Source organism: Mus caroli, unplaced genomic scaffold, assembly GCF_978045245.1.
Source record: "Mus caroli unplaced genomic scaffold, Mus_caroli_1 scaffold_9, whole genome shotgun sequence".
NCBI classification, from domain to species: domain Eukaryota; kingdom Metazoa; phylum Chordata; class Mammalia; order Rodentia; family Muridae; genus Mus; species Mus caroli.
In genome coordinates this window covers 57,632,347-57,650,559 of record NW_028227264.1, presented here as the reverse complement: position 1 = coordinate 57,650,559, position 18,213 = coordinate 57,632,347, and the positions used below count along the sequence as shown (strand labels likewise).

General features: G+C 45.2%; 1 protein-coding gene across 2 annotated transcripts in view; it reads left to right on the top strand.

Moving 5' to 3' along the window:
- Mcu (mitochondrial calcium uniporter) overlaps positions 1-17,237 on the top strand; it is a 168,756-nt gene extending 151,519 nt beyond the window's left edge. For both annotated transcript variants that reach the window (XM_029482392.2, XM_085842823.1), the window contains exons 5-8: positions 5,308-5,468; positions 7,172-7,375; positions 12,895-13,011; positions 15,387-17,237. In XM_029482392.2, coding sequence (XP_029338252.1) covers positions 5,308-5,468; positions 7,172-7,375; positions 12,895-13,011; positions 15,387-15,464 — 560 coding nt within the window. In that variant the 3' untranslated portion in view covers positions 15,465-17,237. The remainder of the gene's footprint in view (positions 1-5,307; positions 5,469-7,171; positions 7,376-12,894; positions 13,012-15,386) is intronic.
- The last annotated feature ends 976 nt before the right edge of the window (positions 17,238-18,213 follow it).

Sequence of the window (18,213 nt, the reverse complement as noted above, 5' to 3'; positions counted from 1 at the left end):
AGGTCGAAAAGGCAAGCTAACCAGGGATAATGACTGCCTTGTTAGAGACCCAGAGAGCCAAAACCTTCTCAAATTATGTTTGCGGATAATGAGAATTTCCATAGCTCATATTAGCATAGCTCTCTGCTGTTATTATTCTGGGACTGATGGTGTGTACTGAGTATGTACATTGGTAAACGTGTGTGTGTGTGTGTGTGTGTGTGTGTGTGTGTGTGTGTGTGTGTGTGTAGCATGCAGGATTCAACTCACTATTGCTAAGCCATTAGAGGCTTTTGCATTTCCTATGATTTCACCTTCAGTGACTTCTCCAGGTCAAGGGTTGGGGTTGTTATAGTCATCTGTGTTTTGACAGTACCTTACAGCCATATCACGCTTGTTAAGGCAACCTGACAAATGAATCATAAACTCTGACTCTTCTAAAGCTTTACTAACGCAGAATCCAAAAGATAACTTTACTCTCAGCCAGGTCTAGAATACATCTCTGTGACCTATAACTTAAAATTTTCCAGTTCTTTTTTAATTGCTGTTAGAAAGCATTGGGTGGTATGTTAGTTTGTCCTTATGATGGAATAAACAACACATTCATAAAGTTCAGCTCCAAAAGTCTAAAATAATCTTACATAAAACTCCCCGAATCTCTGTTCCCCAGCTATCCTTTATAGCACAGAAGCGAGTATTATACATATTTTAGGCAACATATCATACATACTATTTCTGTCATTTCTGTTGGTCACATTTCAGTTAATGAAGCAGAGCCATGTGAATATTATAATGATTTATGGCAGGGGGCTGCGGAGATACTTAATCAGGAAAGTGCTTACCTCACAGTTCTCTGAACATGTGGGAAGAACCTAGCTAGCATGATAGCACATACCCAGCGCCGGGGAGGCAGAGACAGACAGGCAGATCCCTGGGGCTCGCTGGCCAGCTGGTCTAACCTGATGGTAAGCTCCAGGCCAGACCTTTTGTCAAAGGTGGTGAATGATGTTCTGAGGATGACACTTGAGGCTATCCTCTAGCCTCCACACACACATGCACACATATATATGTCTTTGCCTGTCTCTGGCTCCCCAGCACATGCACATACATGAGTACACACATGATCACATACACAGGCATGAAAATATTCATGGTAGGAAAAAGACCTTTTAGCCGGGCAGTGGCGGCGCACGCCTTTAATCCCAGCACTTGGGAGGCAGAGGCAGGTGGATTTCTGAGTTTGAGGCCAGCCTAGTCTACAGAGTGAGTTCCAGGACAGTCAGGGCTACACAGAGAAACCCTGTCTCAAAAAACCAAAGGAAAAAAAAAAGAAAGAAAAAAAGAAAAAGGAAAAGGATAAAAGAAAAAAAAGAAAAAAAGACCTTTTACAGTTGCAGCTACAGCTGAAGAAGAGGGGCTCTGAAAGGGAGCTCAGAGGGTCAGAGAAAAGTCAGGAATGATGAAGCTTTGGCACCATGCATGACTGACAGGTCATTAGGAACCTGGAAATCCGTATCCAGATTTTAATGGAGGGCTGTGATGAAGTGCTTTAATGTAGGCAGAGAAATTCTTCCATGTTGTTAAGTAGAACTTTCTGGCACGGAGCTTGGAGTTCAATCCCCAGTGCCAAGAAAAAAGTCTGTGTGATATTAAAAATGTTTCATTTCTGCCCTGTCAAATATCGTAGCCGTAAGTAAGGGAACTGTAGCGGAAGAGCTGAATTTTTCAATTATAACACATGGGAAGTTGTAGAAGTGTTAGTCAGAAGATTAAAAAAACAAACAGGAGTTGGATAATTTGACCAATGCATTGTGTTATTGAAAAGCACTAAGAGTAGATTATGTATTCTCATTACAAAAAAAGTATGTGAAGTAATAAATATCTGTATTTAGCCATTTCACAGTGTACATATTTCAAAATAGGATATTGATGGTAAATATACCTATACACATACATACATACACACACACACATATATCTGTGTGTGTGTATATATATGTGGGGGTATATATATATATATATATATATATATACACACACACACACACACACATACAAACATACTTTTTACTCACCAGTTTAAGATAAACAATTAGTTAAAAATAAACTGAAGCATGTGGCGTGGCCCCAGTGTTGGACAGGCCATTTCTAGAAGGCTGCATCTGCATCAGGTTCATCTGCTAACCAACAAATGCTGCAAATGCAGGGGCGAGTAGGCGCAGCTGGCATTCGCAGACATGTCTGCCTGGGCCTCGCTCCTAACCTCAGCATCCTCCAAAGCGTGGTGCCATTGGCTTCACTTCTCCTTCCAAAATCTCACCTAGCTCTCTCTCTGGCTCGGAGCCACTCAGAGAAAGGCATTCTGGGAAACACAGGCCAGTTTCGCACATCGGCCAGGCATAAAAGCCTAACTAACCCGCTTCCCTTACCCAGTAGGCTCTGGTGCACTTCGTGCCAGTTGGTAAGGATTTCCTCTTCTCCCTCCCTCTCCCCCTCCTCCTCCTCCCCAGCTGTCCTGCTGTGTTTGTTTGGATGAGGTCTATCTTGTGTCCATGTCCGTGTGTCACTCCCTCCTCTGTCTCCCTTTGTCCCTCCCCAGTCCCCCCCCCCATGTCCGTCATCTGTCCATCCTGTACATCATCCCCCCCCCCATTGCTTGTTTTCTGATTTACTGGCAGGACTTAGAGTCTTGATCTTTTGCCACAGTTTACATGCAACATTGAATGTATGGGAGGACAGTGTGGAGAACTGTTGGGACAGAGGGAGTGTGGATCCCAGTTCAGATTTTAAAGAAGAAGAAAAAAAATCATTAAACATTAACATGTTAAAAGAAGTTTTAAAAAAGACCCTTCGGAAGAAACTGTCCTATGACTGTGGAATGAGAAATCTACAACATCAGCCCAGCAGGGCAAAAAAAGCTGTACTGCCTTAGTGAGCACAGGAAGACTGTTATAAAAATGTATTCCACAGGCATGTGGTGCTTGCCTGAGATCCTAGCTCAGGAGACAGTCATGAGATGAATTCAAGGCCAGCCTGAGCTACGGAATAAGGCACTGTCTCTTAATTAACTAATTAATTCTATATGCCAGAACCCATGGTCTGAAGTTTTTTTGTCGTTGTTTTGTTTTGTTTTTAAACTAACACATTTTTAATGATTTGCTAAAACAATATAAGCCTTATTTCAAATGCTGTGATAAAGCACCATGACCAAGGCAAGTTATAGAAGGACTTGTCTGGGCTCATGGTTCCAGTGGAATGAAAGTCATGACCATGATATCAGAGAGCGTGGCAGCAGGCAGGCAGGCAGGGCAGGCAGGGCAGGCAGGGCAGGCAGGGCAGGCAGGGCAGGCAGGGCAGGCAGGGCAGGCAGGAAGACAGGCAGAAAGGCAGGCAGGCAGGCAGGCAGGAACTGGAGCAGCACCTGAGAGCTCACATCTCGACCCAAAAGCAGGCAGCCGTGAGCACACTGAGCATGGCTAGAAACTCTCAAAGCCCACTTCTTATGTATAACATACCCCTCCATCAAGTCCACACCTAATCCCCCCCAAACAGTTCCACCAACTGGGGACCAAGCGTTCAAACACATGAGCCTCTGGGGCCATCCTCATTCAGACCACCACAGCAAGGGATACTATTTGGGAGAGAATTCTTTTAACCACAGGTAACTCATTACAGCTTCAGGGTTTATCTTTTTAAATGAGAAATGAGCTGCAGGGAGTACTGGGGTGACAGTAGCTACGTCTTAGCTCAGCTCCTAGCCTGGGAGTTGGGAGCAGTGGGTCCCACCAAGTCACACCAAGGTTCTAGGCAGGTTACAGGAGAAATACCGTCTAGAATGTAGTGTCCGTGGAAATTCTGTGTTCACATGTGAGCTTGCAGCTTTGCCTCACGGAGGATCCTGTTGTCACAGATGACTTCAAGAGACCTCACAGAGGTCTTGTCTACATCACTGGTGACTCCGTGAACATTGACTGAAGCTCCTGGAGATTCCGTGTTGGATGCTTTACCATCTGTTCTCCAGCCTATGTCCTGGCCTTACACAGATTTCTTCGTTAACTTTTGTGATAGTTATGTTGAAAGATATTTTCAATAGAGGGTTAATGTTCTTCGGGCTGTGTTTCGATCTGGGAAAGGACTGGTCCTGGTCAGGGCTTGGAATGTAGCTGAGTTTTTATTAGAGACTCAAAACACATTTTAGGTTTTTGGAAACACTGCTGCCCATAATAGAAGATACTGAGTCAAAGAGTTTAATCTTCTTGGTCATTTTCATAACTATGTCCTTCACAGCATGATACTGAGGCCAAAACAGCTATTCTCTGCCTTCACTAAACAAGGTCGAGTAGAAAAGTTGGTTGGTGTGCTGGGGGGCGGGGGTGAGCATTATTAGCTGATGAGAGTGAAGGTGTATGTATGCATGTAGTGCCCTTATCATTTGCAATTTTGAAATGCTATATATTTTTTCCTCAGAACTGTCTAGGAAAAGCATAAACAAAAATGTCAAGGACCGGGGATAAATGACAGACCAACCATTTAATAAAGAGTCTTAATGACGGTGACACTGACGCTCCTGACTGGCTTTGAACATGTGTCCTAAGGTTTTTGTGCTCCTCTGTCTGTTGGGACTATTGCTGTTTTTTAGGACTGGGGATTGAACACAAGGCCTGGTATGCTAGATGAGTTCCCCAGCCACACCCACCACTGGGCGTTACCCTTCCCTGTTTCCCTTGGCCTTGTCTGTGTTCGTAGTACTTGTACGTCCATGAATAAAATAATGGGTGTTGATTACAAAGTTTCCGAGTTGCCCTCATGTGAATTTACTTCCTTGATATGTAGACCAATTTTAACAAACAAACAAAGAAACAAACACCAGTTATTCAGTTTAATGCAGAAGGCCTCCTGTAATGGATGGAACTGCTTGAGGCCTTGTCATTTCCTAATAGTTCTGGGAATAGCAATTCTTCATTTAAAGTGTTCAGTGTTGATCAACATTTTTATTTACTTATGTAGGTGCCCAGGTGCACATACTGTGAGTGTGTGCGTACTTGTGCACATGTGGAGGGCAGAGGACAACCTGTGGAAGTCACTTCTCTCCTTCCACCATGCTGTCCTCTGGGATTGGACTCGGGTCATCAGGCTTCACCACGCTGGCACATTTGCCCACTGAGCCATCTCCTGGCTAAGATATTCAATCATTATTTTATTTTATTTTATTTTATGGTACCATGTCATTTTTTGTTTTATTTTATTTAAGGTACCATATCTTTTTTTATTATTATTCCTCTCTCATCCATCACATCCTGACCCCAGTTACAAACCTCTCTCCTCCAGACCTCCTAAGCCATGAAGATGCAGCGACGCTGAACGACGTGAAGACCCTGGTCCAGCAGCTGTACACCACACTGTGCATTGAGCAGCATCAGCTTAACAAGGAGCGGGAGCTCGTGGAGAGGTTAGAGGACCTCAAGCAGCAGCTGGCCCCCCTGGAGAAGGTGAGCACCCCTCCAGGCTCCCCTGTGTTACCCTCTCTCCCCAGTACACATGACTTCTGTGTCTCACTTCGATACAACTGGGACCACTCAGTCAAATCTGTCCATTCACTTTTTTGGTCCAAAGTTTCAATCACAGACAAAATAAAGGGAATTGTCTGGAGCACAGTAAGAGACCAAGAGCACTGAGGTCCATTGTGCCGCCCCGTGCCAGATTTACCGGCACTGATACAGAGACTAGAATTACTACCGACCCTGAGAGCTTCTGATTGTGGATAGGTGAATAGCGTACAGAACACTGTTTATGTAAACTCAATTTGCTGTAGAAAATAGCCGTGATATTATAGATTCAGAAGGTAAATCCCAAACCAGTGTGGATAAGATCCAGGTGTTTTTTTTTTTAATGAATTTATTTATTTATAAATCTGTGGATACCCACACGACACCATGAGCGCATGTGGAGGGCAGAGGACAACGGGCAAGAGTCGGTTTTCTCCTTTAGTGTGGGTCCCAGGGATTGAACTTGTGTCACCAGCCTTGCTGGCAAGCTCCCTTACCCACTGAGCATCTCACTGGCCACTGTGATCCAGGCTTTAATGTGTTATTCATATACCTGTGCACGTCTATAATTACACACAAAGGACAATCAGAAGTAATATAATGTCCTAATACAGCCACAGGACCGTGGTTGATTTTTCTCCTTTACACTGTTTATAATATTTTGTAACAAACATGTTAACCTGAATGTTTATAGTGTTGCAGATGCAGACACAGCTCATTCACTGATGGGGATATAGTCTGAGAAATGTCTAGGAGAGATTCCACTGTGGGGACCTCACAGAGTATATTTGCACAGACACAGATGGCTGAGGTCCTCATTCAGTTTGGCCTCTCGTTATAGCCTGAGATCTGGTCGCCCTACATGAATGAGGCTTGTGTAACAGCCTCTAACATAGCAATAGAACGTATAGTTTAGAAAACACTTCCCCCGTAGCATACCTGTCCGTTGCCTACAAGAATCACATCACCCTTTGATGTGCTAACAGTGCAGTGGCCTCACTTTCGCCAGCATCACCACAAACACGGGAATCACACGCTGTCTTGGGGGAGCCGATCATACATGTGGTCCCTCACTGACCAAAACAACAGTGTGGCATGGGACTGTATTTTCATTTTAAGAAACTGGATAACTGGGATTGAGGAGCAAAATAAGCCCCTTTAATTTGGTGCCTGTGCTCTCGGAAGGGTGGTTGTTACCACATTGATACCACCGTGTGTCACAGTCATGCAGTGTCCTTGCCTGTCTGCAGACCTCATCCCGAGTACAGTCACTCAGCATCCACAGACTGCTCACTGGCTCTCTTGTTCTGCCGTGAGGAGTTTGAACTGAAACTGATAATGGATGCCATCTGGCATACCCATCAGCAGACATTACGGCTTTTATGCTTCTCTTTCAAGTTAGCCTTGCAGGTGGATGAGCCCACTTCCAGGGCAAACCTCTGATAAAGCACACAGAAATCTTAGTTGTCACTGTAGACTTCTGTTCAGTGAACACTGCCGCTGTTATTTAGGAAACCGGTTACGTCTGGGGGACTGACTGCAGCTTGTTGGTAGATCCTGTTCCGTTAGCGGATGTAGGGCAGTTTAAAGAGCTGTGAGTTGGTTCTAAAAGCCTGTGACTGATGTTGTCCACGTGTGCCCAATAGGTACGAATTGAAATTAGCAGAAAAGCGGAGAAGAGGACCACTCTGGTGCTGTGGGGAGGCCTGGCCTACATGGCCACCCAGTTTGGCATTCTGGCCCGGCTCACCTGGTGGGAGTACTCCTGGGACATCATGGAGCCCGTCACCTACTTCATCACGTACGGAAGCGCCATGGCCATGTACGCGTATTTTGTAATGACGCGCCAGGTGAGAACTCCTCTTCACGTCTCTTTTACCAACTGGGAATGGAGCCGACCAGGCCAGCTCTCAGTTACGGGTCGGCAAGGTTGGTGGCGCTCAACATGGAGAGGGATGTGTAGGACACGGCCTGGGCCACCAGGGTGCATGTGCAGAGATGCTGCCAGAATTGAGGTTGTGGTACGACAAGCATGGAAAAGTGTGCCTCCATAGGAGACGTGCTCACCATTTTGCTTGATATTTATTTCTTTGCTATTTGTAATATTATTTTTACAGTGCTGAGGCTCAAACCCTCATAGACACTAGGTGCTCTGCCTCTGAGCTACCTCCCAGCCCTACTGGCCTGATTTTCTGTATTTATGTAATTACTGTAACAGTTGGGTGGTAAGTGTCATTCATTTTTTATTGAACTTTAGGAATGAAGAATTCCTTATAATGAATCGAATGCATAGACTAAACTCTAAGCTGCTTCTGTGTACATTCAAGGATGTTCTGATTTCCCTAAAGAGGTGACCAGTAGGTACTCAGCCAGCTTACCCTCAGTCAGTTCTCTATCAACCAAGGCCAGCTTAGTGAATGCCAGGATCTAGAACCGAGTTTGTTGACAGTTTTGTTGATTCAAGTGTCATGGAAATCCATGGCGTCATTTTGAGAAGTATGATGGATTATAGCTTTTTTAATGTGCCGGTGAGAACTGAGAGTTTCTCGTATGCTAGACACACGCTCTACCGCTGTCTTAGTCAGGATTTCTATTCCTGCACAAACATCATGACCAAGAAGCAAGTTGGGGAGGAAAGGGTTTATTCGGCTTACACTTCCATGCTGCTGTTCATCCAAAGGAAGTCAGGACTGGAACTCAGACAGGTCAGGGAGCAGGAGCTGATACAGAGGCCATGGAGGGATGTTCTTTACTGGCTTGCTTCCCCTGGCTTGCTCAGCCTGCTCTCTTATAGAACCCAAGACTACCAGCCCAGGGATGGTCCCACCCACAAGGGGCCTTTCCCCCTTGATCACTAATTGAGAAAATGCCTTACAGTTGGATCTCATGGAGGCATTTCCTCAACTGAAGCTCCTTTCTCTGTGATAACTCCAGCTGTGTCAAGTTGACACAAAAATAGCCAGTACAATTGACCCCTTGTCAACTTGACACACAAACACATCACTAGTAAGCCTCAACCCTTATCTTATTCATCCCCAAGATCTAAATAACTTTAAAAGTCCCACAGTCTTTACATATTCTTAAAATTTCAATCTCTTTAAAATATCCATCTCTTTTAAAATCCAAAGTCTTTTTACAATTAAAAGTCTCTTAACTGTGGGCTCCACTAAAACAGTTTCTTCCTTCAAGAGGGAAAATATCAGGGCACAGTCACAATCAAAGCAAAAATCAATCTCCAACCGTCCAACGTCTGGGATCCAACTCACGATCTTCTGGACTCCTCCAAGGGCTTGGGTCACTTCTCCAGCCATGCCCTTTGTAGCACACACGTCGTCCTCTGGGCTCCAGATGCCTGTACTCCACTGCTGCTGCTGCTCTTGGTGGTCATCTCGTGGTACTGGCATCTCCAAAACACTGCATGACCCCTTCAGTCCTGGGCCTTCAATTACAACTGGGGCTGCACCTTCACCAATGGCCTTCCATGGCCTCTCACAGTGCCGAGCCTGAGCTGCTGTGTGACCCCTTCATGCCTTCAAAACCAGTACCACCTGGGTGACCCTTACACATTACCAAGTCCCACTGCAGAAGGAGTACAACCTTGCCTATCTCTGGAACACAGCCTCTTTGTGCTTTCAGAGAACTCTTCCCAGAAGATGTCACCTCAACGATGCTGGTCTCTTCTTAATCACCGCTAATTTCTTAGCTCCAGCTAACCAGCATCAATAGTCCCAGTAATGCAAAGTTTTTGCTTTAGTAGTTCTGGTATCTTGTTAATCACAGCTGATTCTTCAGCCCCAGCTAACCAGAACTACAAAATCTTCACAATAAAAACAGCAATGGCCCTGAAGAGAGTCTTTAATTTTCCCCCTGAAATTTCACAAACCAGGCCTCCATCTTCTGCACTGTTCTCAGCATTATCTTCCAAGCTCCTACACAACATCTGACAGAGCTCTTAACAACGAATGGATCTTCAAGCCCAAAGTTCCAAAGTCCTTCCACAGTCCTCCCCAAAACATGGTCAGGTTGTCACAGGAATACCCCACTCTGCTGGTACCAATTTGTCTTAGTCAGGATTTCTATTCCTGCACAAACATCATGACCAAGAAGCAAGTTGGGGAGGAAAGGGTTTATTCGGCTTACACTTCCATGCTGCTGTTCATCCAAAGGAAGTCAGGACTGGAACTCAGACAGGTCAGGGAGCAGGAGCTGATACAGAGGCCATGGAGGGATGTTCTTTACTGGCTTGCCTCCCCTGGCTTGCTCAGCCTACTCTTATAGAACCCAAGACTACCAGCCCAGGGATGGTCCCACCCACAAGGGGCCTTTCCTCCTTGATCACTAATTGAGAAAATGCCTTACAGTTGGATCTCATGGAGGCATTTCCTCAACTGAAGCTCCTTTCTCTGTGATAACTCCAGCTGTGTCAAGTTGACACAAAAATAGCCAGTACAACCGCTTAGCTGAACCTGAGCCCTACACTCCACCGCTGAGCTAAACCTGAGCCCCACACTCCACCGCTGAGCTAAATCTGAGCCCCACACTCCACCTCTGAGCTAAACCTGAGCCCCACACTCCACCTCTGAGCTGTATCTGATCCCCACCTCCACCGCTGAGCTGTGCCTGAGCCCCATGCTCCACTGCTGAGCTGTGTTGTACCTGAGACCTGCGCCCTTGTAGCACTTGTCTCTATGTCTCTCATACTGGATCTAAGCAGCATAGCCTTGAATAACAAACATTTGAAGCAGCTGAGACACACAAGGCTCCCCAGGTTCCCTTTTCTGTCTAAAGCAGACGAAGAGTTCCTTCCTGCGGCTGCTTTTGAACTGGGCATGTCCCTCCTGCCGTTAGATCAGTGACTGTGCATCTAGGGTTGTGTGGGGATTGTAATTAACCTTTCCCAGCCTCCCATACATACCTAGCAGGGAAGGCAGAAAGTGGACTGTCCAGTCCTCTGAATGCTTACCCGGGTCTGCTGTGATCCTGTGACTCACAGCAGTCACTGAGGGAGCAGAGCTGGCAAGCATGCCATCCGCCCAGCAGCCTGCCTCAGTTTCCCTCTTCCTCCTCCTCAGCCAGGGCTTTTACAACTGATGCTGTCCATTCTTAAATGTCTCTCAGCTCACCTGTGTTTACACTGTGTTCTAGTCCCCAAGGGGCCCCTCCTCTCCTCTGCACTCCCCTCCCCTCCCCTTTTCTCCCCTCCTCTGCCCTCCTCTGCCCTCCCCTCCCCATGCCAGTCTTCAGTATGGAATGCTCTCCTTGTTCCTTTCCATTCTATTTCAAGGCTTACTTGAATTTCCACCTTTCAGGAACGTCTAATCAGTTTCCTACAGCTCCTTGTCTCCCGTTTCCCGTGAAACACTGTGGTGTATTATTCTATTGTTCTTGCCCTGTGCGTTATCACAATTATTAGTTCAGTGTCTTTTCCTTCAAAGGAGACTATAATATCTTTTACGTGTGTGTGTCTGTGTGTGTGTGTGTGTGTGTCTGTGTGTGTGTAAAGGTGTGGTTTGCTTGCTTTGGGGAACAGGTTCACACTTTGTAACTCAGTGTGGCCTGGCATTTGCCTGGGTCTTCAGCGTGCCAGGGTTACCCGTGTGCCCCACCACACCTGCATAGCCTGGTGTCATCCACATCTCGCTCCCTTGTCCTGTAATATGCGTGGTTCCTTATATCTCAAGGACTGAATGAAATGAACAAATGAAAATAAAAGGCAGCCACACCCTTGGGCACACACTAGAACCTTTCCAGTTACATCTTGAATTCAGAAACTCTTTGATGTATTCTTTCCAGTCAGTCAGCAAAATTTTAAAAATGGCATTTCCCTATGGATTTTGCATTTCTTTGATTATGAAAAGATTAAGCCCTCTCACATCTGCAAAAATGCCTGTGCACCTTTTTCCGAGGTGAATCATATATTTTATATCAAAAAGCATGAATATATAGCCACTCATTTAGTCTCAATTCTGTAACTACATACCCATTCTACAGATGAGGAAGTAGCTTGTTAGGATAAGAATTACTGAACCCAAGTGTGCCCTGCCCCCAAGCTTCCCTTTCTGATAAATTTTTATACCACCTTTCCCTCTGTTGAGTTCATTTGTGAGTAGTTATTTCTGAAAACTAAATCATCTGGATCTAGAATAACAGTAGAAATACCAAAGATGGGGGCTGGAGAGATGGCTCAGTGGTAAAGAGCACTGACTGCTCTTCCAAAGGTCTTGAGTTCAATTCCCAGCAACCACACAGTGGCTCACAACCATCTGTAATGAGATGGGATGCCCTCTTCTGGTGTGTCTGAAGACAGCAACAGTGTACTTACATATAATAAATAAATAAATCTTTAAAAAAAAAAAAGGAAAGAAAGAAAAGAAAAGGGAAGGGAAGGGGAAAGGGGAAGGGGGAGAGGAAAGGGAGAGATGGAAGGAAAGGGAAAGAAGAGAAAAGAAGTATTCTAGCGCATAGGTAACAGAGGCCGGGGAGTATTGCAAGTTCAAGGTCATCCTGATGTACAGAGAGACTTGCTTGGGCTGGTGGGAGGGGCGGAGGGGGTGGCACTGCCCCAGAGAGCTCTGTTTTGTACACGCTCAATGTGCCTTTGCATTACTTACTGCGGTGTTAGTCTGCAACACAGTGGCGGCTCTCTCTTCTTCATTACCATGTACAGCTGTAATGCTGTGTCTGTCCTGTGTTCCCTGCTCCACTGGACTTCCAGAGTATTGTTACTGCCCCCAAGTGACAAGTTATGACATAGCAGTAGTAACCAGTTTGGTCACACCTCTGACCAGAAACATTAGCCGATTAAATGTACATAATTCCTTAGGCTACATATTGGCTTACCTAACTAGCATCTCTAATTAGCACCATGAGCTAAATGACTGTTAAGCAACATCTAAACACTTCAGAATCATTACAATGACACACTACATTCATTCTCAACCTGAAGAATCTTTGTAAGACATCAAATTCCTTGAAATAAGAAGATCTGGTGAGTCCAGGCATGCTAGCACATACCTGCAATCATCCCAGCTTTAGTCGTGGTAGAGGAGACAATAACACTCTGGTGGGCTACAGTACAATACCATGTAGCACTGGAAATGAATAGACTCTGGCCAAGAAAGAGCAACCAAAGCCTGGAACAGGGCAAGTGTTCGTAGTCCCGGCTGCCTGCGGGGATGAGGCAAGAGGATAGCTTGAGCCCAGGGAAACACAAAGGCAAACAACGTTTAAGAAATAACTAAATATGTAACACAGCATGTGGGTCTGTCTATGAATACTTATTGTATTGCATCTAACCAACAGTGAATTATCAACCAGCAGTTAATAAATGTCTAGAATACTAATGGCTAACTTCTCCTTTGTGGTGTAGGAATATGTTTATCCAGAAGCCAGAGACAGACAATACTTATTATTTTTCCATAAAGGAGCCAAAAAGTCACGTTTCGACCTAGAGAAATACAATCAGCTCAAGGATGCAATTGCTCAGGTAAGTCCTATGAGAATTAAACGAGCCCAGCCCCGTCTTCAATAGCATCGTTATCATCGATAACCGTGGTCCTGCAATCGGGCAGGCTGAGGGAAGGAGATGGCCACCATTTCCAGTATAAAGGTGGTTAATTAAAACTTTATTTAGCTAGAAGGTTGTTTTTTGGTTTTTTAAGGGGGTTGGCTTCCTGTTAGAAGGATATTTTTCTGTTTGTTTGTTTGTTTGTTTGTTTGTTTGTTTGTTTGTTTGTTTGTTTTAAGGCAGTGGCCTCTGTGACCCAGGCTATCCTTCAGTTGGGAATGATTCAAACTCCTGGTCCTCCTGCCTCCACCTTCCTTTAGGATTGACTCCACCGAAGGTTTAGATGCTGAGGGTTGAGGTGAGACCCTCAGGCTTGCTGGGCAAATGCTCTGTCGGCAGAGCTGCACCCTGGCTGGTTTTGCTGTTTGTTGTTGAAGAGATAGGTTTGGATGCCTGCCTTAGGCTGGCCTGTGACTCCAGGTCTCGCTCCAACCTCAGCCTCTCAGGCACCTGTACACTGTGTGCCCTCACCGTAGCTCTGGGTCTCACCTTTCAGTGATGAAAATGGTGAGCCCCAGCTTTGCTGTTGACACAAACACACTGGAATTTTTAGAGCTATTTTTTTTTCCTTTTTTAATAGTCAGTTCTTCAGAACCTTTTTTTTTTTTCTACTTTCTTGTTGTTTTCCTCTTCTACTCTCTCTACAATGACTGATTCAAAGTCTTTCCAAGTCAACTGGGTGGATGCTACAGCCAAAAGCAAACTGCACTGTGGGAGAGCCAAGGAGGGCTGGGCAGGGTACTCGAGAGGTCGTTCAGGGGGATGCGTTTTAAAGACACGCTCCCTTTCCACAGAAGCTGGCCCTCTTTCAAACTCCTGCAGACCCTTTGATTTGGGTGACTAAATCCTCATTTGTTCCCCATAGTCTTGGAATTGCAGAGGTTTTCAGCAGTTACCAGAAGGCCTTCCTTCCCTAGAGTGTTTGGCTACCCTTCTCTGGTGTGTTCGTGTGTCTGTGTGTGTGGTATATGTGTGTGTCTGTGTCTGTGTGGTGTGAGTATGTGTATGTCCATGTCTCTGTGTGGTGTGTGTGTGTATGTGTGTGTGTGTGTTGGTGGGGAAGGTTGTGGTATGTGAGTGTATGTGCATTTCTGTGTGTTTCGTGTGCTTGTCTGTGTAAGTGTATTTGTGTCCATGTCTGTGTGTATGAGTGTATTTGTGTGTGTGTCTCTGTCTCTCTGTATGTGGCTGTGTGTGTGGTACATATGTATGTGTCTGTGTGAGTGTGTCTGTGTGTTTGTGAGCATATGAGTGTGTGTGTCTGTGTGTAGTACATATGTTTGTGTGTCTGTGTGTGTGTGTACATCTATGTGTGAATGAGTATGTGTGTAATCTGTGCATGTCTTATGTGTGTTTGTAAGTGTGCATGATCATGTACATGTGAGTATGTGTAGTGTGTGTGTAAGTGCACATTGTCTTCTGTGGCTGTGCATGAGGTCATTCTGAGCCATAGATAATACTGACCAGTCATCTCTGGACCAGTACAAATAGAGGAACGTTAGCCCCACCCATGCTAATTAATACAACTACTTAAGGATGAGACCCAAGCATGTGACAGGCTCTAAAGATGCTTCAGTTGACTGCACATCTCCCTTTAATGGTGTTGTAGCAGTGTTAGACTCACACCTGTAATCCTGGCCCTGAAGTCTGAGGTAGGAAGGCTTCTATGAGTTTGAGGTTAACCTAGGCTACAGAGTGAGACTGTCTCAAAAGTCAACAACAAAGCCAAGCATGGTGGTGCACACCTTTAACCCCAGCATTCAGGAGGCAGAGGCAGGCAGATATCTTGAGTTCAAGGCCAGCCTGGTGTACAGAGTGAGCTCCAGGACAACCAGGGCTACATAGAAAAACCCTATCTTAAAAAAAAGAAAGAAAGGAAGAAAGAAAGAAAGAAAGAAAGAAAGAAAGAAAGAAAGAAAGAAGAAAGAAAGAGGAAAAGAAAAGAGGAAAAACAACAAAAATTCAATGACTGAGTAAAATAACTTAAATAGATATTGAATGAATAAATAATCTTAAATGCCAGAGATTAAGACTGGCTCCTCCTAAAGGCTTATGGAGACATGCTGTCACGTATGTCTGAGATGGCCCCTGCATCCTTAGGCTGGGCTCCTTATATCCCCTGGGCAGGTCTTTGCTGAGACTGGGTGGGCAGCTCTGCCTTGGGCTAAAGTCTTAGGGTTTTCAGAGTCCCTGAGAGGATGGTAAGGAAGGAGAGTGGTTGCCTGTCTCAGTAGGCACTGATGTTGCTATGGGCTTCGTTGGCTGCCCTTCCTCACCTGTTGTTTCTATTTTAGGCAGAAATGGATCTTAAGAGACTGAGAGACCCGTTACAAGTACACCTGCCCCTCCGACAGATTGGAGAAAAGGAATGATCCGAGATGACCGTGAATCCCGGCAGAGAGCGCGCCTGTTTGTAACTCATGCCGTTTTAATTAAAGCATGGCAGGCGGAGGCTGGGGCCGCGTGGGTAGAGGGTTTTTACCTTTAATTCTAAAAACAAAACACAAAAAGGATCTTAGGGAATAAAGGGATCTTAAATGCTGAGGATCCGGCATCATGGAATCCAAGTGCAAAGGGCTTAGCGAGTCTTGTCTTAAGCATCTCCATTTCGGATGAGAGTGAAGACTCATCGCAGCTGGGCAGAGGATGCTGGGGTGTTTGCGTCTTGCATCTTTGCAGGGTCTGCGGAACACTCACACACCAGCACCCCACTCCGCTCCAGATTTGTTTTTGTTTTTGTTTTTTAATTTAAAGTTTCTTATTTTTGACATAGGAATAAATCAGTGTATAAGAAAATCAAATCTTCTGATTCATGAATGGCAGAGTCTGGGCCAGTGCGGCTAGCCTTCATTTTAGGCTGGACCCGGTCTCTGCAAAGGTACCAGAATCTCTCGGCCCTGCACCCCTTTTCTGACCACCTACCTACTTGCGGATCCTGGTTGGTTGGTCACACTGCTTTTAACCACATAATCATTGGAATTAATTTATGATTGTTTGATGATTGACACGTGGATTATCTCTTAATGAGATCTCATGTCGATCTCCCCCGGGCTCTGAATCAGTGTCTAGAAGTCACTGGCAATACTGCATGAGGGTTTTTGTTGCATTTTTTTTTCTTTTGGTTTGGTTTTTTTTTTTTTTTACTAATTAGTCTTGAGAGGAGGAAAAATTCCTTCCTTTATATATTGATCCCATTGATAACCCCCACTTCCTGCACACCACGGATCAGAAGGCCCGTGCTCATCCATATTACCAAAAGAGGAGGATGTAAGGTTTACAGATCGGCTAAAAATCAGGCTCCGAGTCTATTTCAGACCCGGAGACTCTGGGTTAATCTAACACTCACGTCATCATGTGCTCTCACAACTCCACCACCCCAGCTGCTGGAAATCAAGGGCAGATCTCAAAGGGTGCAGCTATCTTTTTACCAGGAATATCTTCCTATGGCTTCCTTTGGCCTGTCTTCTCCACCCCGTTTATTTTTATCTTAAACAGAGAGACAGGAGAATTACTCTTACACTCTGATAGAGTGTTTTCTACCATCTTTCCAGATGGTACCTGCGCTCCAAGTCAAAGCACTCTGCCTAGTGTCCTGTTTTTAACTGTTCTGGGGACAGGATGGCAAGGAGGACGGGGGCTTGCCACACAGCCGATTGGGTGTTTGGTTTTGGTTAGCTTCCTTCCCATGATTCACCCCGCCTCATGGGACAAGGGGTTTCTTTTTCCTCCTCCTTTGGGGATCATTGTGTATGAAAGAAAACCTTTGAATGACAAACCCAGACTCTAGGTGCCTTGCAGAGGTTGAAGGCCAGCCACGCCACCGCTTCCACCACCAGCCGCCACTGGCCTGCCAGAGAGAGGATGCATGTCTCGGTCCCCAGCCCGCCTCCTCCTTCCTTCCTGTCCTTCAACCTCTCCCCTGTTTCTTTTCCTTGTGCAGATTATTTTAAGCCATCTATCCTGTTTGTGTGCAGGGTTCTTAAGAAGGCATGGCACAGTGCAATGAGCAAATCCTCTGAGTAGTGTGGGAGGCGGGGGGTGGGCGAGCAAGATGTTGGACACGTGTACAATCCTGTATCATTTATGAAATATGTATAAAAAGCAATGTACCTTCCGGAACAATAAATACTTATTCAATTTTTGAATCATGGCATCTCGTTCTTTACAACAAAGCCAGAAAGAACCTGCCTTTCCTGTGATTGTAGCTGGGAAGATTTTTCTGTCTAAAGTTTTATTTTATATAGGCTAGGTATGGTGGCACACACATTTAATCCTAGTATTCACTCTGGAGGCAGAGGCAGAGGGGCAGAGAGGTAGAGGCAGAGGCAGAGGAAGAGGCAGGTGGATCTCTGTGAGTTCTAGACCAGCAAGTGCTACACAGTCAGAGCCTGTCTCAAAAAACAAAGCTGGAAAGATGGCTCAGCAGGTAAGAGCACCGACTGCTCTTCCAGAGGTCCTGAGTTCAATTTCCAGCAACCACATGGTGGCTCACAACCATCTGTAATGAGATCTGAAGCTTTCTTCTGGAGTGTCTGGAGACAGACGGTGTACACAAAAACATAAAGTAAACCTAAACAAACAAGACAACAACAACAAAAGACCCAGACAACAACAAAAATCAATCAAAGTAGATTTTGTAGAAATAACAATATCAAAGCAAACTTTCCTGCTAGAGCCTGTATGTCACTAATTCTTCCCAAACATAAATAGATATTATATTCCTAAGTTTTCAAAGCCAAGAGGTCAAGTGGCCTCTATAGCCAGTATAAAGCTGCAATGAAACTGGTGTCCTCGCCCTTTAATGTACAGGGAAGAAAACAAAATCACTTCTATGTCATTCTGCCTTGATTACCTGGTACTCCAGAAAGCTGCTCAAAGATAAATCAAAGTAAATATTCACTATTTCAGAAACTGAATCCAATTTATAATGATCACTAACTAAATAGGAAATTATCATGGGGAACCACATTGTCAAAGGCTGCATCTGACAAAAACAACAACACAACAACAACAACAACAACATAGTGTCTGGCTGCTCTGGTAAAGAGCCTGCAGAGCCATTGTCCTTCCCTGCAGCTTACAGAGCCTCGTGGGATACCTCTGAGGTAAGAGGAGTGTAAA